General features: G+C 40.4%; 1 protein-coding gene across 1 annotated transcript in view; it reads right to left on the minus strand.

Annotated features, from left to right (window-relative positions):
• LOC122560022 (bactericidal permeability-increasing protein-like) overlaps positions 1-24,190 on the minus strand; it is a 171,175-nt gene that overhangs the window by 37,497 nt on the left and 109,488 nt on the right. Inside the window, exons 7-11 of the mRNA XM_043710181.1 lie at positions 18,026-18,089; positions 15,333-15,396; positions 8,914-9,005; positions 7,799-7,975; positions 5,530-5,589 (exon numbers count right to left, since the gene is read on the minus strand). Coding sequence (XP_043566116.1) covers positions 5,530-5,589; positions 7,799-7,975; positions 8,914-9,005; positions 15,333-15,396; positions 18,026-18,089 — 457 coding nt within the window. The remainder of the gene's footprint in view (positions 1-5,529; positions 5,590-7,798; positions 7,976-8,913; positions 9,006-15,332; positions 15,397-18,025; positions 18,090-24,190) is intronic.

Consider the following 24,190-nt stretch of genomic DNA (forward strand, 5'->3'; position numbering starts at 1 on the left):
ATTTTTAGGAATTCCTGGGTGGAGTGGATGGAGTGCTGTGACTCTTCTACTAGGTATTTCAGTCTTGCGTGTAGTTCTTTGGCCAGTCTGTAAGTTGGTATTCCGGGTAGTGAGACTATGGATCTGAGGGGGGCTCCTGGTTTATGGATTTTTGGCAGTCCGTAGAATCGTGGGGTGTTGGTCCCATCGGGTTTCATTTTCTGGAATTCCGTCTTGTTTAATTGTCCGGAATTGTATAATTTTCTTAGGAGATGTGTAATTTTGTTTCTTAGTTGTGGGGTCGGGTCTAATGCCACCTGTTGGTAGGTGTTGGTGTCTGCGAGTAGTGCATTGGCTTTCTCGATGTAGTCCCTTCTGTTCAGGATGACTGTGAGCCGACCTTTGTCTGCAGGTAATATAACAATGTTTTTGTCTTTTTTGAGGTTTTCTAGGGCTTTCTTTTCTTCTGTGTTCAGTTTGTTTCCTTCCCTCTTTCGGCTCTAACCACCTTACCATACATCAAAGAAGTTTCAGAAATGACAGCCAGACTACTAAGACCTCTCGGAATCCTAGTAGCACACAAACTCACCAACACTCTCAAACAAAAACTAACAAACTTAAAAGACCCAGTACAACCCATGGACAAAACCAACGCTATCTACAAAATTCCATGCAAGGACTGCCACAAGAACTCTACGTAGGACAAACAGGAAGAAAGTTAGCCACCAGGATACACGAACACTAGCTAGCCACAAAAAGACACGACCCTCTCTCCCTCATAGCCCTACACACTGATGAAAAAAAACCACCACTTTGACTGGGACAACACATCTATCCCGGGACAGGCTAAGCAAAGACATGCCAGAGAATTCCTAGAGGCCTGGCACTCCAAACACAAACACATAAACAAACACATAGATCTAGATGCCATCTATCAACCCCTCAGAAAACGAACAGGAAATGACATCACCACAAACCCCAGGAACCCCATCCAGGACAAACATATAAATAGAAAGCAGGAGACAACAGCTTCGCTTCACTTGGAGGTCGCCACTGATGATGTTACCTAGCCAGGTAATGAAACGTCTGGATATCAAACCTAGAGCTCAGCGAGCAAACCTACACCCTAAATTTATAAGGAGAGTCTGAATAGGCTGGGATTTTTTTTCGCTGGAGTGTAAGAGGTTGAGGGGTGACCTTATAAAGGTTTATAAAATCATGAGGGATAGGTAAGGTGAGCGGCAAGTGTCCTTGCCCTGAGGTGGCAGATTTCAAGACCATGGGGCATATTTTTATGGTGTGAAGAAAAAGATTTTAAAAAGACATGAGGGGCAACATTTTTACACAGAGAGTGGTTTGTGTGTGGAATGAGCCTCTAGGGGAAGTAATGGATGCAGGTACAATGTTGAAAAGATATTTGGATAAGAACATGAATAAGAAATATTTGGAGGGATATGACCAAATGCAGGCAGGTAGGACTAAGTTAGTTTGGGATTACAGTCAGCATAGACTGGTTGGACCAAAGGGTCTGTTTCATAGAACGCTTAAAATGTGGAACTAGGCCCTTCGGCCCAACTGACCCTCTGAAGAGTAAGCCACCTAGACCCATTCCCTGTTTTTACTCCTGAAAATTCCCCCATAACCCACACATCCCTGAACTTTATGGACAATTTAACATGGCCAATCCACCTAACCTGCACATTTTTGGATTGTGGGAGGAAACCACAACATCCAGAGGAAACCCACACAGATACGGGGAGAATGTGCAAACTCCACAAGGTCAGGCCCCAAGGCTGGAATCAAACCCGGGTCCCTGGCGCTGTGAGGCAGCAGTGCTAACCACTGAGCCACTGTGTCGCATGTTTCCATGCTGACTCAATGACTCTATAATCCCTTCATGTAGTTCAGGGCAGTTTCAGGTGTGAGCAGAACACCAAGTCCTATAACTGTAAATCTACTGTGCACAAAGTCTGCAGCTATAGGGTCAATGTTGTCTAAGAATGGGAATTTAATTCAGAATATTATAATGTTATTTTAATTTGATTTTTTGTCGATAAATACTTCTTATGATAATTTTGTATTTGTGAGATTTTTTTTGAAAATTTTACCTTGAGTCGCACTGTAGCAATATTAGAGTCAATTGTAATTTTTGGTTGATTGAATTTGTTGATAACTAGGTCAGACCAGGAGAGGTCACTATTGCTGCATTGATAAAAAAAATATTTCAAAAATCCAAACTTTGGGACGTGCTGGATGAGCAGATTTTTGCTGTGAAAAATGAAAAGCTTATTGTAAAAGAATTAACACTAAGAAACTTCCATTTATTTTGAGTGAATTCATATGTGCTTTGGCCAAAATAACTTGTTCTTAGCTTTGATCGTTTTGACCGCACATCCGGTATTTTCCACTCTCCACCATGTTTTTCGATTGACAAATCTACTGAAATGTGTCTTCATGTGTCGTTGTGGTTTTAGGATCAGATCTGGAGCAGTTCTAATATTTCTCACTGATACTCTCCTTTCCTCTCCCCTTCCCCTTCCTACATTTCTTAGTTTTCAGGGACCTTTATCATCATAACAATAAAAAAAAACGAAAATAACTCAGTCAGGCTGGCAGCACCTGTGAAGTGAGAAACAGAGTTAACATTTTGAGTCTGATATGACTCTTCTTCAGAACTTTGATCTTAATATCTCAGTTCAGACAGTGAAAGCATCACCATCCACTTTAGCAGAAAGCCAGTGCAAAGTTGTGAAAGATGTTATACTTGTCTGACTTTATTACACAAAACATGATTGAATTATGATTAAGGAATAAGATATTGGGCCAGATTTTCTGAGGGGTGGCAGTCTCACAAACTTAGATTCTTCTCCACCTCTTGATTCCAAAGGATTGTGCATCTCTATGACTCTATGACTATGAGATTGGAGCTCTACATTTCTGAGGGGCGATTCTGCTCAGACCTCCCTCAGAAATGTGGAGCTGTGTATCCATTCTTTCATGGTGCAGAACGATCAGAGGAAGGAAAATCGCATTTCCCTTTTCAACACAGTCAGAAACTTAACAAGCCCCGACAGCCATTTTAATAGCTGCTGTGGAATGACAAGATGTGAAGGTGCAGGTGTTGGACTGGGGTGAAGAAAGTTAAAAACTATGTTGACTGTGATTTTTAATGTGCAAAGCCATGTCCATGAGGTAAATGTGGTGTTAGGATGCTGGGAAAGTAGGGGTAGGATGCCAGTAAATAGTGTCCCAGGTAAGTAGAGTGACAGGTTCGTAGAGTGCCAGAGTGCCAGGTGAGTAGGGAGCCAGGTAGGTCAGGTTAGAATTTCTGAGGGTTTGATGCCAGATAGTTAGACGTAGGGTGCTATGGTGCAAATGGGCCAGATCAGAGATGCACGTTTCGGCTAGGTTTGGTGGGGTGGATGGCTGTGTGAAGCTGGTCTCAGGTTTGGTGGCAGTGAAGAGCAAAATAGCACAGGGCAGGGTTACACTAGACACACGGGCACACAAGATAGCCGCTGAACCATCAGTTGGCCAACTTGACACACAAGATGGCTGCCGGATCACAATATGGAGAGAAACAGCAGAGCAGATACAGACATGCCTGGGCCCACCAAAATGCCAGCACAATGCACTCACAACCCAGTTGATTAGTTTAAGGTGGGTGGGGAAGATAATGCATATGAGTAACAAACACTGCCTACTGAAGTGTCTGGGTCCAGCCAATACCTCTTATAGAAATGCTAACAGCTTCATACAGACTCAATACAAAATGCTAATAGCCAGGGCTGCAGTAATCGTCCTTCTCAGGAAGAGCGATTAGCGCCCATTACTACAGTAATGGATTTTCGTGCAGACATTGAAACTTACAATGTCTACACAGAAACTGACAATGACCACGCAGAAATTAACAAAGGCTGCGCTGGAACTGACAAAGACTGTATCGAACTATCGACGATTCTGCAATGATTGACATAAACAAACCATGTTACAAAGACAGTAACCTCATCACTGACCTATTATATCACAAGATGTATAAAAGTTTCTGTGACCGCTGTGCTATTGGTGTCTTTCTCTCCCCAGAGCTCCAGTATTTCCTTGTGCAATAAACTCTGTCATTGAACCCTGATTCTGACTCAGAGACTAGTGTTTTTCCCCACAACAGCAGTGACTGAGTGGAGGAAGGAGTAAGATCAGAGTTGGTGTGGTAGTGCTGATGGCGGGGTTGGGAGGTTTGGCTTGGCTATGGAGATAATGTTGAAGTTGTGCCAGGTGATGGGGTGGGGACTGGATAAAAGCTTTCGCAGAACTTCTTCAGGGCAGACATTCCTGGAAGAGAGGTGGAAGTGGGTTAAACACTGGATAAAAGCTGGGGTGGGGACTGGAGTTGGGTCTGACAGCAGTAGTGGGTAGGGGTTGAAGGATTCAGCAGTTGCGTCACAGGCAATGACATTGGGATGGAGTTAATGGGTTGTGGCGTAGATTAGAATAGGCATGTTGGGTCCCCGGGGGGAGAAGGTGTCAGGGAATCCCAGGTGGAAAGTCAGATTTTAGATGGGACATCAGGTACTGAGACAAGGGGGTGTTGTGTTCAGATGTGGGAGCCGGAGTGTTAGGTCACTGAAGTGGGAGGGTGTGTCAGACCAGGGTCTGGGGAGCTGTAAGGGGTCTGGGGAAAGTGTACTTGAGGTGCATGAGATAATATGAGGTCAGGAATTAGACAATGTATTTCATCATCTAACTTTGCCTAAGTAGCTATTTTAATTAATTTCATAGGAATCCCTCTGAGTGCTCCACCTTTAAATGGATATTTTAAATTTGAAGTTAAATGCAGAGAAATTTCCCAGTGAAAATTCATTCCCTTCAGAATGCACTATGCTGGAGATTCCGCAGGGTCTCCATATCCCAATCTGATTTCCGCAGGAATAATGAATGTTTGGCTAGTGGAAAATTCGGGCTTTTATCTTATTAGGTTAGGGAATTCAGAGATATGGAATTAAGCTGAGTACATGGTGTTGGAGTAGAGATCAGCCATGATATATCTTGAAAAGTTGAATAGGCATTGAGGGTAGATGTCCAACTCCTGTCTCTATTTTCTACAGCAGCTGGAATAACATTAGCGACCTCACTACTTCAAATTGAATGGTCAAAAGAGTGAAAGCAGCAGTTTTGACAAAGGAAAGACTGCACAGAGCTCTGAAAGATGTCCTGGTTATCTGACTAATGAAGGATGATTCTGTGCCTGGGTTCCAGTGGGTTGCTTTTATTAAGCATGCACCTGAAAACTGTGGCTGCAGTATTGCAGCACTCTATCCAATCTCTGGTTCCTCCTAGTCTAACTCCCATCTGGAAACATTGTATGATGGATAATTGGCAACTTGTTTGTGTCTAGTTAATTAGAGTTGTATTGAATTCCATTCAGAATCTTTAAGAATGTTCACAGTCAATAATAATTTTTACAATCAGGCCTAGTGTAGAATTACATCACTTATTTTTTCATCGAGTTATTACAGAAGCAATATTAATATAATGTAAAAAATTCATTTGAACCTGTGGGATCAAGGTTCCAATGGTCAATGTATCCAAGTGTATATGTGAATTCTCTGGGAGCTGCAGGAAAAAAAAGTCCATTATCAGTTACATTAAATGATCAGAATCATTTTCATGAACATTTTCATAACTCATTGGCAAAACAGTCATAGTTGAATTTATCCTTACCATTAATTAATGAGTTATTTTTACTTAAATTGCTACAGCCCCTCCAGATATCAAAGGGGTTTATGAGTTAGGGAAGACTTTCTATCCTAGCTGGACTCATTTATCATTTTCTATTAGTTGCTGTATCTTTAGTACACAATGTAATAGTCATAATGGATGTTTTAAGGTTGATAGAATGACTTTAAGAAACTAATTACATTTCTAATGGGGAAAGATAAACAAAGAAATGAAAATGAATTTCCTGTAATGGAAACGGACTGAAGGCTGAGAGGAGTTAAATATGGTTTCATTTTTTTTATGATGGGCGATATCTAAGATTTTTTCGTGCATTGATTCCAAACCCAAATGTAAATGCTTCATTTGCAGATTCAGTGATAGTCATCTTTCATCTGAAATGTATTTGAGAAACTGGGCTCCAGTCAAAGTCTAGGCAGATATCCAATGCAATTTATTAGTAACCCTCACTGGATAAATACAACAGCATTCCAACAAAACAGACAAGCATTGTGATTTATATTTCACAATAATCAGCTCTCAGAAGAAACTGGCACTTATATTGGAATTTTAATTTTTTTTAACTTCAATGGCAGACAATCCTAATGTACCTCTGTTCACCTATAAACCCATCAATGGTAAGCTATGAAGGACCTCTTTGTGATTTAATGAACCTTAGTGTGGAAGCAACAATGGTCGAGAATACATATTTTTTGGAACTTCGGCTGAAATGGGCCAGTCAGGGCCAGTATGCTGCACATTTTATTGTACTTAGGATTTTAGATGATTTCCAAATTTGAAGTGATATTTTTCAGGAAACGATTTTAGAAGAGGGTTGAAGGAAAGGATTTAAAGTAGGTCAAAAAAAAAACATTATTTCAAGAGTTTTGGGGTATATTTAACAGGGGAATTGCTTGAAACTAATCTCAATTACATTAAGGAAAGGACATTTGACAGGACACGTGCCCTAAATTTTAATTATGGAGATCAATGTTGAGTTAGAAAACACAGCAAAATTAACAGGCTTCAAGCAAAGTATGATTCTGGAATGAGAATGAATGATCCTATCTCCACCATGACAAAATTCTAAATCCTGCCCAAACCTGTTTTTTTTCAATTTCAGGGGGCAGGATTCAGGGGGCAGGATTAAGGGTGGGTAGTAGTCTGCACTTGCACATTTTCAGAGGCAGTTGACCTGATAAATGATCAGTTGCCTTCACTCAGATTTGATTTTGAAGCTCCTGGTGTCTGGAGCCCAGGGTATAAAGATTAGACCAGGTAAGAGCAGGTCTGCTCTCAGTGCGTTAGTTCGTAAATCCCACTGGAGAGCTGAGGTACTTTTGTGGATATTACCCCCGGGGAATCAGCTTGGGGCTGCTGGCCATGGATCCTTTAGCACTTGGGGGTCTGTGGTCAAGTATTCTCCAGGAGTGAAGATCATCAATCCTTGTGTTGTCTTAGATGGGTTTATTCACTATGGGAAAATCATGTGTAAAAGGTGATTAAACCCTTTCCAACTGACCAACTGTCCTGTCAAGAAATATCAACCCGTTAAAAAAGTGCTTTCATGAATGAGGAAGCTATTCTCAATTGTGTGTAGACTGCAAATATAAAGCTTTAAATAATGAACTTTCTTTATCCTACTATGTGCGAGGTTCCCTTGTAGACACTATTTGAGTTGACATGGTGGGCAAAAAAAAGTGTGATTGGTGGAAGTAAGCACTCAGTTGGTATAGGAAGTATAAGGGGTGCCGGGGAGCATGAGGTTTGGAGCTAATGGCTCAGGCCTATAAGTGGTACAGATTGACATTGATGAGGCGTCAAGTGAAGCAAAGTGAGAGAGGTGGAATGGGTGAGGACATTCATTTATAAAATATTGGAATGGGACTAGATTAATTTAGGATATGTTGCACTGGGCACTGAAAGGTCTGTTTCTGTGCTATACATCTCAAAGACTCTCTGACTCTGTAACTGCTGAATTGATTTCTAGATATTGCCTGGTGATAAGTAAGAACCTGCAGTTTTAATCTGGCTGAAGCTCTTTGACACAATTTAAAATATGAAGCTGTCCACAGTAATTATATGTTTGGATTAAAGCTCTACTCACCATGTCATCAGTAATGTTAATAGATAAATCGCCTACTGAGTTGAATACATAACCAGCAGTGTTAAAGAAATATTCAGAAAATCCAATATAAAGCATCCGGTCATAGTCCACTAAAAAATCCAATGGTGGAGCAGAAAAAGGGACATCAGCACGATGCAAAAGATTATAGAATTCTCCCTAGTTTAAAATTAGATTTTGGTTAGTATTATTCTGATGATTAATAGTTTATCAGTAAACCACATTAAATTTATTTTTATAGCATGACAATTTACTTTTCAATATGTGCACAACACACACACACACAGACACACATACACTCAAAACTAAAAGGCTACTATAAAGAACTTAAAACAAAAACAAGTACTTGGTTGTGCTATATCATACTGAAACATCTTGAAGCACTTCATGCAATGAATGACTTTATAACACGCAACAAGCGTTGTTATCAAGTCAAGTACACCAGGTGTCCTGGAGCAATAATACATACCAATGCCATAAAGAAGCAGTCAATCTGCTTTTTATTCCCCAACATTATTTAAAAATCTAAAGTTGACCAGAACAGCAAGAAAATCCAGTGCTGTTTTTTAAACAATATCACAGCCTGAGCAGACATCAGTTGGAAAGCATCTCCACAGTTGTGGCTTTGCTTCAATGTTGCATTGGGTATCAGCACAGTTTGCGTCCCCTTGGTTTGGGATTCTACAATCTTTTGTCTCACAAAGGCTAAGTAGAAAGATGTAGAAAGCAACACAGAAAGAATGAAGAATAGGAAATAATGAGATGGATAATTTCAGGACCAGCCACATTTACTTCGATGAAGTATCACACAGAAATCGGCTCAAGTGTTGTATCACAAACTATACATCAGACATTATAGTGCTTCTAAATAGCATATTTTCTGACTCAACATAGGTAATGCCAGGAGACGTCAATATACTTTCAGCCGAAAATATCTTCTAAATACACAACACCAGATCTTAAATGAACATCATTTATATTTTAATAATTTTCATCCAAACAGCTTTTTTATGCAAATCTTCTTTGGGAAGCAGCTAATATTTTTTAATCAGAAAATCTTGTTTGATCTATATGTATTGTGTTGTGTTCCGTCATACCTTGAGAGGCAAAATTAGCGAATCTTTTGCCACTTCTGGAAGACTGGTTAAAGAGTAGTCAATCCCAACATATTTGTCAATTTTCTTTGTCACTGAAACAGTAAAGAAGTTAGAAACACATTAAAATGTTGATAAACCTTTGAGTGCTCTTCAGTGTAAAACATGAGAACAGAATAGCGTGGACTAAGAAAAGATCATCAAACTGTGATTCCCCAAATCCACATCTCCTATTAGACCACTGACAACTTATTTGAATTCAGTTCATCCAAATTTATTTAATCTGACCACATAATTAAGTGCAAAATGCCACTTTGTTAATAGAAAATCATTTTAATGTTGTATAGCTACAAACTGTTGTAATAGATGCATTTTATCAGCATTGGATCTGAAATTCTGACCACCACCATTAGGTCATTTGATCTATACTTTCGTGGATTTGTTCAATTACTTAGGAACCATGTTAGCTGCCTGCCTGACACTATTCCCTTTTCAATGTTTTATTTTATATACATATCTGATGCCTCTCAATTATATCCATTATACATAGAAACCACCTGATGAAGGGCTTTTGCCCGAAATGTCGATTTTCCTGCTCTTTGGATGCTGCCTGGCCTCCTGTGCTTTTCCAGCATCACAATCTTGGCTCTAATCTCCAGCATCTACAGTACTCACTTTCACATGGAAACCACCCATCCAGGCCACAGTTTATATCTCTCCATGTCTGATTGGATTATCAATGATCTGATTTCACGTATTTGTTGACATGGTTCTATCACCACCTCATTTCTATTAGTAGGTGGTCTGAAGGTATGATTGATCCTTTTTATTTCTCATTTTAATCCACGTGGATTTTGTTTCTAACCTTCTGTTCATTTATGATACTTTACTGAAGCCATTATTTTATATCTAATTAGTACAGCTCTTCTGCCCCCTTTGTTTTACTTATCCTTTCTGGTTATGTTTAATGTGGAACTTTTAGTTGGCAATCCAGTTCTTTGTGCAGCCAAGTTTCAGCTACCCTCATCATATCAGGTTCCACTTCACGGACTTCTGCCTTCAGTTACCCTATTTGTTTCAGACTTTGTGTACACTGATAAACAGGCAGATTAATTCATCTTTGCCAGTTGTTCCTTTCATTTTATTTTTAACAGTCCTTTATACTTCTGTTTTATGACTAGTTATTTGGTTACAGCTCATCTTTATTACCTGATTTAATTCTCATTCTCCGTTTTTATTTACAGATTTAACTTACTTTCTTTCCTTCATTTTAACGGATTAAATTGCTATTAACAGGACTTCATATCCTTTCCGTAAAGACACTGCTCCAACTTCAGTTCAGGTGGAACCTATACCACTGGTACTGCTCCTTCCCGTGTTATTTTGCTGCCATCATCTTATGAAATGAAACTTCTCCTTACCACACCAAACATTCCCCTTCCTAAGTTTGATAGCTCTTTGTCAATTAACACATCAATAGGTGGGAATCCCAATAATACATTTGAATTTCTTTTATTCATAACTTCCAATACTCTTTTCTTCCCTAATATAATGGAATCTCCAGAAGCAGTTGGCGACAGTGAAGGAGTGCACTCGAACAGACCCTGTGAGTGTTTGGCAAAAGCAAAGTTTATGGGAAAAAAGGAGCAGGCGGATATTGGATTCTTCAACCCAATGCAAACCAATTGGACTTATCCTTTGTAAGTACAGTAAATAATTTCTTATTTAACTTTAATTCCCCTTCATGTTTGTGCTGACCTGTATCCAGTGGGATAAAGAATCCTTACTTTATGATCTTTGGGCCATCTGTGTGTTCACATCTTATGTTGCACTTATCTCATTGGTCCCAATATGGATCACAAATGAATCTAAACCAGATCTTTCCAAGTTTCTCTCCATTTGTTCTGAAATGTAGTTTACTTTCACACTGGGTAGACAAAACACACTTTTGCTTCTGGGTGAGACTATTGGAGGACTCAATCTTTCTTTCTAATAACACAATCCTTGCTGATCAGATTCTTTTTATTCTGCCCCTTCTCCAAAACTCCCCTACCTTCCAGACCCTCCACCTCTTGTGTTACCTGGTCCATAGAATGATAGAATCCCTACAGTATGGCCATTTAGCCCATTGAGTCCACATCCACCCTCCGAAGAGCGTTTCCCCCCCACACCCCACACTTCCCTGTATCCCTGAATTTCCCATGGCTAATCAACCTAGCTAGTACATATCTGAACACTATGGGTAATTTAGCATGGTCAAACTACCTAACCTGTGCATCTTTGGACTGTGGCAGAAATGTTGGTATAGTTAGCATTCTGGCAATTTACACAGGCAATAAATATATTGTATTTATTGGAGCAGACCATTGACTCTGGGATTTCCTTCTCTATGTTTCTTTGGCTTCATTTTCTTGCTCACGAAGTATCATAATCTCTCCTCTCTGCGCCTGAGTTTATCTTTGAGGTGTGACTTTGCTTTAGAGAAATTGACTCAAATTACTAACTGTAGGTCCCCTTTGCTAAACCACTTCTCTATGTGTCAGGGTATCTCCAATACTGATTTTAATTGATCTATTGAGCCATGGTGTCTCTATCCAGAGACATTTACAGCAGTCTGGGGCAATATCCACATACTTTGGAAGATTGCAGTCTGGATAGAGAGTTTGTACTCCCAGTTGTTTTATATTTAGTTATTAGTACTCATTTATTTCTATATACAGTACAATCATGTTTTTAGATTACTTACAGTGTGGAAACAGGCCCTTTGGCCCAACAAGTTTACACCAACCCTACCCAGACCCATTCCTCTACATTTATCCCCTCACCTAACACTACGGGCAATTTACCATGCTCAATTCACCTGGCCTGCACATTTTTGGACTGTAGGAGGAAACCGGTGCACCTGGAGGAAACCCATGCAGGCACAGGGAGAATGTGCAAACTCCACACAGACAGTTGCCTGAGGCGGGAATCGAACCTGGGTCTCTGGCACTGTGAGGCATTGTTGATGGGTTTGTTGAGTAAGGGGTTCATGTTAATTAGTCAATGATGTAACTGATTTCACAGTCATGACAGAAGCATAGAACAGTCAGAGAGGACAGTCAAAATGGAGACTGAGAGACAACTAACATTCAGCATTAGACTGTAGTATCATATAAACAACAGCGAGAATAAAGAGTTAAGATTACTTTATTGTATTTATATCCAGATATGTGTGTGTGAGAGCTGCCATAGTCTTACCAGATCATAGAGCTGCTCTCTCATTAAAGTGAGGTGACTGGTGGTGGTTTATCCTGAGGGCCACCATATGTCAGGCGAGGAGAGAGGTTGAGAAGGAGAGTCCTTCATGCTAACCTCAGCAAGTGATGGAAATTAAACCCACACTGTTGGCATAACACTGCTTCGCAAACCAACTGTCCAGCCAACTGAGCTAGACCAACCCTATGTCCAGATATACTGATAGAGTACAGCAGCTCAGATTGTCCATGTGCATCAACACTGAAAGGGACCATAACACTTCTACAAACCAGACCTTCCTTCCATGATCAAATACCATCCCACATCAGGGCTTGCCTTAATTTCAGATTAATTTGTGATTTATTAGCCATTTGTCAACTTGCTTGTTTTATTATTTCTTGAATTATTATTTGTTTTTGTATACTAGATTTTAATAGAATGATATTCTGAATCCTTCAATGTTTATAAGTCTTCCATTCTATATGACAATTTTAAGCCCTGAAATCAGATTAATTAGTTAAATATTTGACTTACGTTTGTAATAATTGAAATACTTGCTCTTAATTGTAAGGTACGTAAACAAAAGCAATAACTCCTCAGGTTCCACTGCTCTGTTAACTTTAGCTTTACAGATTCATAGAATCATTACAGCACAGAAGGAGCTGTGCATATCAAGTCCATGCCAGCACTTGGCAAAGCAATCTGCTCAGTCCCATTCTCCCATACTATCCCCATAACCTTGTAAATTTCCCTCTATCCAATTTCCTTTTTGAAATTATTGATCATCTCTGCTTCCACAATCTTCTAAGACAGAGAGTTCTGGCTCATTACCTCTTGTTACATTAAAAAAAATTCATCCTCACATCCCCTGCACCGCCCCCCCCCTCCCCCCAACACACATATACACACACACTTTTAAATCTTGCTCAAAACCATAAATGTGTGTTCACTGGTCTTTGTATTGTCAGCTAATGGGAACAATATTTTCTTGTCTATCTTAATCAAGTTGTCATTAATATTGTGCATTTCTATCACTTTTCCTCTGAGTTCAGGAGAACAACTCTAAGTTTTCCTTTGCAGCATAATTAATTGTTCCATAGACCCATCCAGATAAAGCTCCTCTGCACCCTCTTGAGGCCCTTAACATCTTTCCTAAAGTGTGATGACCATGACTTATAACGTAACCAAACTAGAGCTTTATAACCAGGGTGACATGATGGCTCAGTGGTTAGCACTGTTGCCTCACAGTGCCAGCAACTTGATTTGATTCCAGACTGTGAGGAGTTTGCACGTTTTTCCTGTGTCTGCGTGCGTTTCCTCTGGGTGCTCCGGTTTCCTACCACAGTCCAAAGATGTGCAGGTTGGATGGATTAGCCTTGAGAAATGCAGGTTTACAGGATAGGTGGGTGGGTCTAGCTGGGATGCTCTTTGGAGGGGTGATGTGGACTTGATGGGCTGAATGACCTGCTTCCACACTGTGGGGTAGTTTATGATTCCATAAGGCTTCAGTATACATTCCCTACATCTGTACTCAGTAAAACTATTTATAAAAAAAAACAAGATACCATATACTAAGCATCCTGCCCAAGACTAAGAAATGGTTCACCGAGCACCAGTTATCCCTGTGCTTTATGTGCCTTGAAGAGTTCAACAACCTACAATAGGCACCTCAAAGCACGGAGAAGCTTGTCAGGGGTGGCTTTGCATGATTCTCCAGCAGAAAGAAAGGTGGAGCTGCTGTGTCCTGTCCCAAGCAATACGATCAAGCATTGAGGCATTTATCAGTAAAAAACCACTTTCACTGGCCAGGGCTTGTCATTTGCATGCCTGACACTAGACACCTGAAGCAACTGCTCCCTTTGGAATAGGTTGCAGTAATAAACTACCAGGAGGCAGGAGGAAATGCTTTAGGGATATTCACAAGGCCCTCCTGAAGAGTTGAAGTATCCCAGCCAACACATGGGAGTCTCTGAAACAAAAACAGAAGTTGCTGGAGAAACTCATCAGATTTGGCAGCCCCTTGGAGAGAAAGCAAAGTCAACATTGCAACAATGACCCTTTTGGACTCGAAATGTTAACTCTGAATTCTCTCCGTATCCACAGTTCTTTGTTTTGTTTTAAACGGGAGTCTCGGCCCTGTTTCTGAGCAAAACAGAGAAGATTCATTCTGGAAAGCTCCAAACACATTGGAACATGCAGGTGTAAAGTCAACATGTTGTTATAACCTAAGCAGACTATCAAACAACATAGCTATCTGAACCTTCAAGCACCATCTCAAGCGACAAGAGTGTGCAGGCCATGCTTTGGGCTCATCAGCCATCTTAAAGTTCATCAAAATGTATTGGACCCATTTTATGCTTGATCCTGAGATGCATCTAAGAAGGACAATGGCTTTCCATCCATCTATGAACATAGACTTCCCAGTGCCTCTGCTGATTACTCTTTAGAACTGTGTATCAAGCTTTTATTTCCTCTTCTGACTTTTTCTCTTTACAAACACTTCTATGTCTGTACAGTTATCTGGTACTTGTCTGCCTATTCTGCTCACCTACCAATGTCCTGTTGTAGTCACATAGTATCATCCTCTGTTTGCCATACCTCCAAGTTTGGTATCATTGGCAAATTTGACATTTTACTCTACACTCCGAAATTCAGAATTTATTTTATGTCAGATTCTTACCTATGTTCTAACTATCACAATTGCATCTCCCCGGCTTTAAGGCCAGACCTACCTGGATGGTATATCTGAGTCCTATTCCACTTGAAGGTTCTTCTCTGACACTCATGGATTTATGATTGTAGAGCCCTAGTGTTTCAAGACCCTAGTGTTTAGGTGCAGGAGGTATTTTCATTTTACCAAGCTCGTCAGTAAATTGACCAATTTTCCAACAGGACTATAGTAATGATCAAATTTCTAACTGAAGAAAACATGCCTTTTCATGATTTAACATTATTCTGCAACATAATGTTCATTTCATTATTTCATAATTACTATTTTTATTTAATAAAGACTTTTCATCTGCCACAATGGTGCCAGTTGTTTTGGGCTACACTGTATTACATGGTAGGATTGTATGTAGCGTATTTCCTCAGAATATCACACAAGTCATTATGAGTAGTGCTATACCGGATTGGCTGGTTATGCAACAATCTTGTAGTCAGAGAACTTAACATGTTTCTCCCACCTGGCACAGTTTGGAGAAATGGACTTATCTTTTCAGTGAAGATTTTCTGCAATTCAAGGCAGATCTACAAAAGAAACAGAGATGATTTCTCCAATTACAGAACTTTACATTTCACATTTTATTACATAGCATTATTCATATGATGGTCAAAATGCATCAAATTCTCTTCCCAACCTAAGTGTGTGAACTTAGACAATTTAATAAAGATACAATTATTTACAATGATCATTTATTTGTGCTTTATTCTCAGTTCAACATCAGCTTTTCTTATGTTCATCTGTTGATGTCCTCTTGTATTCCTCTGCAAATTATTTCGTTGTGATGTCCCCTGTATATACAGGACAATGAAACTGCCCAAGTATTAAATCCAAGAATAGAATACTGCAGTCACCCTTTATTCTCCCTATTGTTTTATACACTTGGGTACATTGGTGTCCATTCTTTTGTTAAGCGATGAATTGCTGTGACGTCTTTTGCTGTTTAACAGGACTGGAAATCAAGTTTTATTGCATTATGTATTTCAGAACGTAGAAATAAATTTCAGAATTCCAAAGAGAATTATTTGTTAAGCCTTGGGTGGAAATTTGGAATTGTGTCTGTTGTTTTGCCCAATGCCAACTTATTTAGTTTATTTCCATGAAGATAAGGGGAAACTGTCCTTTGCTTGAATCGAAGCTGGTAAATTAGTAAACAATGTAGCAAATTCACGACATCCCTTCAAGTCAAACACTGTGTAGGTTTTCAGCTCTATGGTTGTTTCCTGTGTTTTGGGTTTGCCCCTGCAGTAGATGGACTGGCAAGGTCCAAGAAGATGGCCCACCATTACTTTCTCAAGGAGGATTTGAGAAATGTAACAAATGCTGGCATTGCCAGCAACTCCCATGTCCCCCCAAAATGTTAAAAATACAGTTATGAATGAATATATTATTTCCATTGGGTGTGTTTTATTAGCATCAAAGTTTATGAAAGTTTGAGCAAGTCTCTTGTGAACAAATGCCAATTTTCTGTTTATAAAATGATGCTCAGCATGTCTTCCTGATTAGACCCTTGGACAATTTTTCAAGTCTTATTATATCACTGCCTGATCAGTTTTACCTTTTGGGAACTCTTCCCTGTTTTTTTCTGGGCAGGGTCCCAGTTCCACTTCGGTTGTCTACAGCTTGGAATCTTTGATACAGAAACATGAATTATTCTAGTTATACTGCTCCCAATTCTTTGTGAAGCTCTTCAGAAGTCTCTATTGTTCATTTTGATTATTGGTGCTTAGGTTTATAAGTAGCAGAATATTTTCTGAATAAAGGAAATACAAAAGCAACTATTTATTCGAAAAACTATAAAGGTTTGATCCAAAAGAGAATAAGTTGCCGACCTGAATTTGATACGATACTCAGAAACAAATATAAAAGTGTAAGATTTCTAAGGGACAGTGATGTTAAAACAAAACCTCTTCAAAACCTTTTGGTGAAGTTGTATTATTGAAAGTTGCATGGTACATTTATTTGCATAATGCTCATTGATCCTGGAATGAAACAATTCAGCATGACCTAATATCATTTTAAATAATATTGACTTTTGCATAATAAAATTAAATCTTCCTTCATTTATCAATCAAATATCAAAACTTGACTTGAAATCTTTCCTTTTGTAGCATTGAACAAGATCCCCCTTCTATGCTTTTCCTCCATGTAATTGCTAGGAATTGCCAGACTTATTGTAACAAATTACATACAATTATTGAAATAAAATTTACAGCAAAGAACAAACTGAAGATGGATTTTAACTGCCTGCAGAAAGGGGCTTCCACACTTTACACCACTCCTCCACAAGGATTGCTGATGAATGGTCGGACTAGCAGCTTTTTAGTTCTCATAGTACCACCATGAATTTTGGCCATTACCAGAACTGCACAAGGTCTGGATGAGCCAGATGAAAGAGGCCCAAGATTAAGGTGACATTGTGAGGGTTGCCAGGATCAGGCTGGCCAACAGTGACAAGAGGAAGTGATTTGGTTGTGAGGGTCAGCACAATCTTTTAGCGTGTTTACTGCTGCTGCCATAGGGATTCTGTATGGATTACAGTTTGACTAAAGAAGTGGCCACTCTGAACCTGCAGGGAGATTTCCAGGATAGGGATGACTGACATGTGAAGGGAGACAGTGAGGTCTGCAGATGCTGGAGATCAAAGTTGAGAGTATGTTGCTGGAAAAGCACAGCAGGTCAGGCATCATCAGAGGAGCAGGAAAATCGACATTTCGGGCCGGAGCTCTTCATCAGGAATGCCATGTGAAGGGACCAAGTGTGGACCTACTGCTGATCAAATAGCAGCAGCGTGGAAAAGATTCCTTGGGCCTGCCAGACAGCTGTACAACATCCACCTGGTAGTTTTTGGTATTTTACCACAGTATTTCCATACAGAAGTAGGCCATTCAGCCAACCATTTTTTATGCTCCACGTGAGCTTCCTACCTATTCTATTTCACCTAGCCCCATCAGCATGCCTTTGTATTCCTTTCTTTTTAACGTGTTTAACTATCTTTAATTTATGGCAAGTAACATTGAAATATGAAGTAAGTGGTTTACCAAAACAATCATTGGTAACAAAATCTTCAAATTTGTGTTACATATTATGAGCAAATAATAATGATGGACGGAGATTTTGGAGATACCTCCAATCATATATATTGCTGTATCATACCTCATCATTCAGATATCTTCTTAAGGATGGTTCATACCATCTGATGATCAGGTTGTATAGCCAGCTGAATATAAAAATATAAGCATGAAATATTAAGCCCAGCCTCCTGAAAATTTTGAGTAAGAAATGCAATTATTATTAAGAGCATTAAATATAAGGACCAGGCTATATATTAAGGCACTTTGAAATCATTTTTTATTCATTAATTTACTGTTCATTTGATAAAATCTATGCTTGAGGTCAAGATCATTGATGAGTGAAGAAAGAAAAGAATTAAAAACTTGGATTTATAGGATCCATTCTCAAAATATCCTAAAGTTCTTTATAGACAATGAAGTATTTTAAAAATTTTATCATTGTTAGAATGTCAAAATTGGACAGTTCCATTCGCCTCATTCTGTTCTGTCAGTGATGGCCCTCATGGTTGTCTGTATGTACCAGAAGTGCAAATCTGATGTTGGAAAGCTTGTTTCTGCCTTTAGCATATCAAGGAAAATGTCCTTAGCACTGACAACAACTGGAGCAAAGGATTGGGGTGGATATAGGATGTCATAAAAATCCAGGTTTTGAAATAATTCAACAGAGGTCGACATCCCGTCAGCAAGTCCCCCTTTATTTACAATTGAAGTGTCCTTGACACTGATCCAGCTCCCTCAGAGTGATTGCCTCATGATATTGCTGGACTGTTAATCCACGTTATGTTTTGGGGACCCAGGTTTGAATCCCACTACAGCAGATGGTGAAATTTGAATTCAATAAAAAATCTAGAATTAAGAGTCTAATGATAACCATGAAACTGTTGTCAATTTTTGAGAAAAACCCATCTAGTTCACTAACATCCTTCATGGAAGGAAACAGCCATCCTTACTTGGTCTGGACTATATGTGACTCCAGATCCACAGTAATGTGGTTGATTCTTCACTGCCCTAAGGGATAGATAATAAATTCAGGCCTAGACAGCAACACCCTCATCCCATGAATGAATTTTAAAAATTCTTCAGGGAATCCTCATCTAATTACAATTGCAAGTATGCGTGGCTTATGTCCAGCTTTGTGAAGGACAGCACACCCTGCAAGCTTTGCATATAAATCTTCTAGGTGAGGGAGTGGTATTCATCCAATTGCAAAAAACAGTTAATCATTTATTTAAAATTCCCACATCAGTGAACTGACCCATTGGGCTCCACAATCGGTACAACGGTGCTGCTCATTCTGCAAACTGACTGATGTGATGATACCTTCACTTTCCAGCCTTCTGACTTCTGCCTGTCTTTTTGCCCCTAAGGTAAATGGCACTGGAAGGGCCTTGCAGGATCGTGGAATTGCTTCCTGGTCAACATGCAAGGTTGCCTTGGCTCCTTTGATAGCTTTTAGACCTTCCTGAAAAACGTTCAGGTATTTAATTAGGACTTCACTCAGACGGCCACCTTCTAATCAAAAAACTTTGAGCCAATCAATGTGAAACTTTCTCAATGAATTTCTCCCCATCAAGCTTGGGCCTGAGCCTTCTTCTACAATCAGTGGTCACTGAACCAGCTGCTTCTCTTAAGACACCAGAACCGAAGTAGTACCCTTAATCTGTTAAGGTTCCCCAGTATAGGTTCTCAGTCTAACCGAGGCTTTGCATAACCTTAAGAGTTGGAGTCCAGAGCTAATTTTGTTAAGGATTGGTTCTGCAATCACTGATATAGCCATGCCAGTATCAACCTCCATTAGAACTGGGTGACTATTTAACCAGACATTTATTTTGATTGGTTCTGATTTGGATGTTGCTAAGCAATTTAATTGTTCCAAACTAGTTATGGGTGGAATTTGCAGGGTGTGCCCTATTCTGGATACTGGCTTATGAGTTCTCTTTCTCAATTTAGATCCAGTGCTACTCTTTTGCTATCTCAAGTTTGAATACCAGCAGCAACTGAAATGCTTGCTGGCCCAGATCCAGAAGAATATTTTAACCATTTGGCTGAGGCTTTGTTTTGTTTTGGAGTTTTGCTGTGGGCTGACCTAGAGTCTCTCTGTTCATGATATGACCTGAGTGAGGCTATACAATTGCCGTCACTCAAGCAGTGACCCCCAGCTCAGTCAGACTGGTGAGGGTGTTCTCTTCCATCAGAAAAGCTTGCTAGCTGCATTTTCCAGTGATAAAGCCAGTTGTAGTGCCTGGTTGAAGTCCAGTTAGGTTTTAACTAGTAGGTGCTTTTATATAGTTACATCATTAATCCCACCTACTAAGGGGTTTGTCAGCATCTCATAATGGGTAACCCAAACGCATATGCCTCTGCCAGTCATCCTAATCTAGTCAAAAATACTGATATGGATTTTTCTGGTTCTTGAATTGCCGAGTAAAACCAATAGTGAATGAAAGGAGGTTTGGGGTCATAATATTCCTTAACTAAATCAGTCAACTCTTGAAAGGTTTTCGTATCTGGTGCCTCAGGAAAAGTTAGGCTTCTAATAACTTCATTTTCAGGAGCAGCAAGAGAGAGAGACCAGGAGGCTGCCAGGAAGGTAAATTTTCCCTCTTAAAATGACTTACTTTGAGTGCCAGTGGCCTTCATTTGCAGCGGTGAGAGTGAGGAGCATGTAGTGTCTGCCACCCGCCCTCCTCCTTTGACCAAAAAACAATGGACTCTGTAGTGTGTGATAAGGTAAACGTTTTTCTTTTTTTTTTAAATCATGTGACTGTTAAAAATCTTTCTTTCATTTTTCATTTATCTAAGTGAAGCTTAAGCTTAAAAATGGCAGGAGATCTCACATCTGTGTTATCCTCCTCTTGTTCAATGTGGGAGCTCAGGGATGCGGCTGATGTCCCTGACTCCTTCACATGCAAGAAGTGTGTCCAGCTGCAGGTCTTGTTAGATCACATGAAGGCTCTGGAGCTGCGGATGGACTCATGTTGGAGCATCCATGATGCTGAGGAGGTCGTGGATAGCACTTTTAGTGAATTGGTCACACCGCAGATTAAGATTATGAGGGAGAAAGGAAATGGGTGACCAAAAGACAGAGAAAGAGCAGGAAGGCAGTGTAGGTGTCCCCTGCAGTCATCTCCCTCCAAAACAGGTATACCATTTTGGATACTGTTGGGGGAGATGGCTCACCAAGGGAAGGCAGCAGTAGCCAAGTTCATGGCACTGTGGCTGGCTCTGCTGTTCAGAAGGGCAGGAAAAAAGAGGAAGGGCTATAGTCAAAAGGGATTCAATTGTAAGGGGAGTAGATAGGCATTCCTATGGTTGAAAATGAGACTTCCGAATGGTATGTTGCCTCCCAGGTGCATGGGTCAGGGATGTCTCCGATCCGCTGCAGAACATTCTCAAGGGGGAGGGTGAACAGCCAGTTGTCATGGTGCATATAGGCACCAATATATAGGTAATAAACGGGATGATGTCCTATAAGCAGAATTTAGGGAGCTATGAGCCAAGTTTAAAAGTAGGGCCTTAGAGGTAGTAATCTCAGAATTGCTACAAGTGCCACTTGCTAGACAGAGTAGAAATGAATGAATAGGCAGGATGAATGCATGGCTTGAGAGATGGTGCAGGAAGGAGGGTTCAGATTTTTGTGACACTGGGACTAGTTCTGGGGGCGGTGGGACTATTACAAATCGAATGATCTACACCTGGGCAGGAGTGGATCCAATGTTCTGGGGGAGCTTTGGCTAATGCTATTGGGGAGGGTTTAAATGTGGCAGGGGGATGGGAGCCAAATGAGGAGGTTAGTGGACAATAAGGAGGTAGTAACTAAAGCCTGTAAGGAACTAGATAATGAAGTCAGTGTGACTAAGGGAGCAGATGATGAACGCAGAGTGATATGTGGTCTGAGGTGTATTTATTTTAATGCAAGAAGTGTAGGAGGGAAGGCAGATGAACTTAGGGTTTGGATGAGTACCTGGGAGTATGATGTTATTGCTATTACTGAGACTTGGTTGAGGGAAGGGCATGATTGACAACTAAATATTCCAGGGTATAGATGCTTCTGGTGGGATAGAGATGGTGGTAAAAGGGGCGGAGGAGTTGCATTACTGGTCAGAGAGGATATCCCATTTGTGCTGAAGGAAGGCACTATGGAGGACTCGAGCAGTGAGGCAAGATGGGCAGAGCTCAGAAATTGGCAGGGTGCAGTAACAATGTTGGGGCTGTACTACAGGCCTCCCAAAAGTGAACATGAGATTGAGGTACAAATATGTATACAGATTAGGGAAAAATGTAGGAGCAACAGGGTGGTGGTAATAGGTGATTTTAATTTTCCTAACATTGACTGGGATTCACTTCGTGTTAGAGGTCTAGATAGAGCAGAATTTGTAGGGAGCATCCAGGAGAGTTTTCTCGAGCAGCATGTAAATAGTCCAACTCGGGAAGAGGCCATACTGGACTTGGACAATTGGTCAGGTGGTTGAAGTTTCAGTAGGGGATTACTTTGGGAATAGTGATCACAGTTCCATAAGTTTTAGAATATTCATGGACAAAGATGAGAGTGGTCCTAAAGGAAGAGGGATAAATTAGGGGAAGGCCAACTATACCAAAACTGAACAGGGGCTGGGGAATGTAGATTGGGAGCAGCTGATTGAGGGCAAATCCACATTTGATATGTGGGAGGCTTTTAAAGAGAGGTTGATTAGAGTTCAAGAGAGACATATGCCTGTGAAAATGAAGGTTAGAAATGGCAAGATTAGGGAACCATGGATGACAGATGAAATTGTGAGACTAGCTAAGAGGAAAAAGGAAGCATTCATAAGGTCTAGGTGACTGAAGACAGACGAAGCTTTGCAAGAATATCAGGAATGTAGCATCAATCTGAAACAAGGAATTAAGAAGGCGAAAAGGGGTCATGAGATATCTTTAGCAAGTAGGGTTAAGGAAAATCCCAAAGACTTTTACTCATATAAAAGGAGCAAGAAGGTAACTAGAGAAGGTTTGACCCACTCAAGGACAAAGGAGGAAAGATATTCGTGGAGTCACAGAAAATGGGTAGGATTCTGAACGAGTACTTTGCATCGGTATTCACCAAGGAGAGGGAAATGATGGACATTGAGATTAGGGATAGATGTTTGATGTCAGCATAAGGAGGGAAGAAGTGTTAGGCATTCTATTATGGTGGACAAGTCCCCAGATCCAAATGGGATCTATCCCAGGTTACTGAAGGAAGCAAGAGAGGAAATACCTGGGCTTTAACAGATATCTTTGCAGCATCCTTGAACACAGGTGAGGTCCTGGAGAACTGGAGAATTGCTAATGTTGGCCCCTTGTTTAAGAGGAGTAGCAGGGATAATCCAGGTAATTATAGATCGGTGATCCTGACGTCAGTGGTAGGGAAGCTGCTGGAGAAGATACTGAGGATCTATTCCCATTTGGAAGAAAATGAGCTTATCAGTGATAGGCAACATGGTTTTATGCAGGGAAATCATGTTTTAGCAACTTACTAGAATTCTTTGAGGAAGTGACAAAGTTGGTTGATGAGGGCAGGGCTGCAGGTGTCATATACATGGACTTCAGTAAGGCATTTGATAAGGTTCCTCATGGTAGGCTGATGGAGAAAGTGAAGGCGCATGGGGTACAAGCTAATGAATAAAGAACTAGCTGGGCAACAGGAGACAGAGTGTAGTAGTGGAAGGGAGCTTCTCAAAATGGAGAACTGTGACCTGTCGTGTTCCATTGGGATCTGTGCTGAGACCATTGTTGTTTGTGATATACATAAATGATCTGGAGGAAGGTATAGCTGGTCTGACTAGCAAGTTTTCAGATTGCATTAAGATTGTTAGAGTAGCAGCTAGTGAAGGGGACTGTCAGAGAATGCAGCAGAATTTAGGTAGATTGGAGAGTTGGGCAGAGAAATTGCAGATGGAGTTCAATTCGGACAAATAGACAATAGGTGCAGGAGTAGGCCATTCAGCCCTTCGAGCCTGCACCGCCATTCAATATAATCATGGCTGATCATGCCTAATCAGTATCCTGTTCCTGCCTTATCTCCATAACCCTTGATTCCACTATCTTTGAGAGCTCTATCCAACTCTTTCTTAAATGAATCCAGAGAGTGGGCCTCCACTGCCCTCTGGGGCAGAGCATTCCACACAGCCACCACTCTCTGAGTGAAGAAGTTTCTCCTGAGCTCTGTCCTAAATGGTCTACACCGTATTTTTAAGCTGTGTCCTCTGGTTCGGCACTCACACATCAG

The sequence above is a fragment of the Chiloscyllium plagiosum genome, chromosome 20 (assembly GCF_004010195.1).
Source record: "Chiloscyllium plagiosum isolate BGI_BamShark_2017 chromosome 20, ASM401019v2, whole genome shotgun sequence".
NCBI lineage: Eukaryota > Metazoa > Chordata > Chondrichthyes > Orectolobiformes > Hemiscylliidae > Chiloscyllium > Chiloscyllium plagiosum.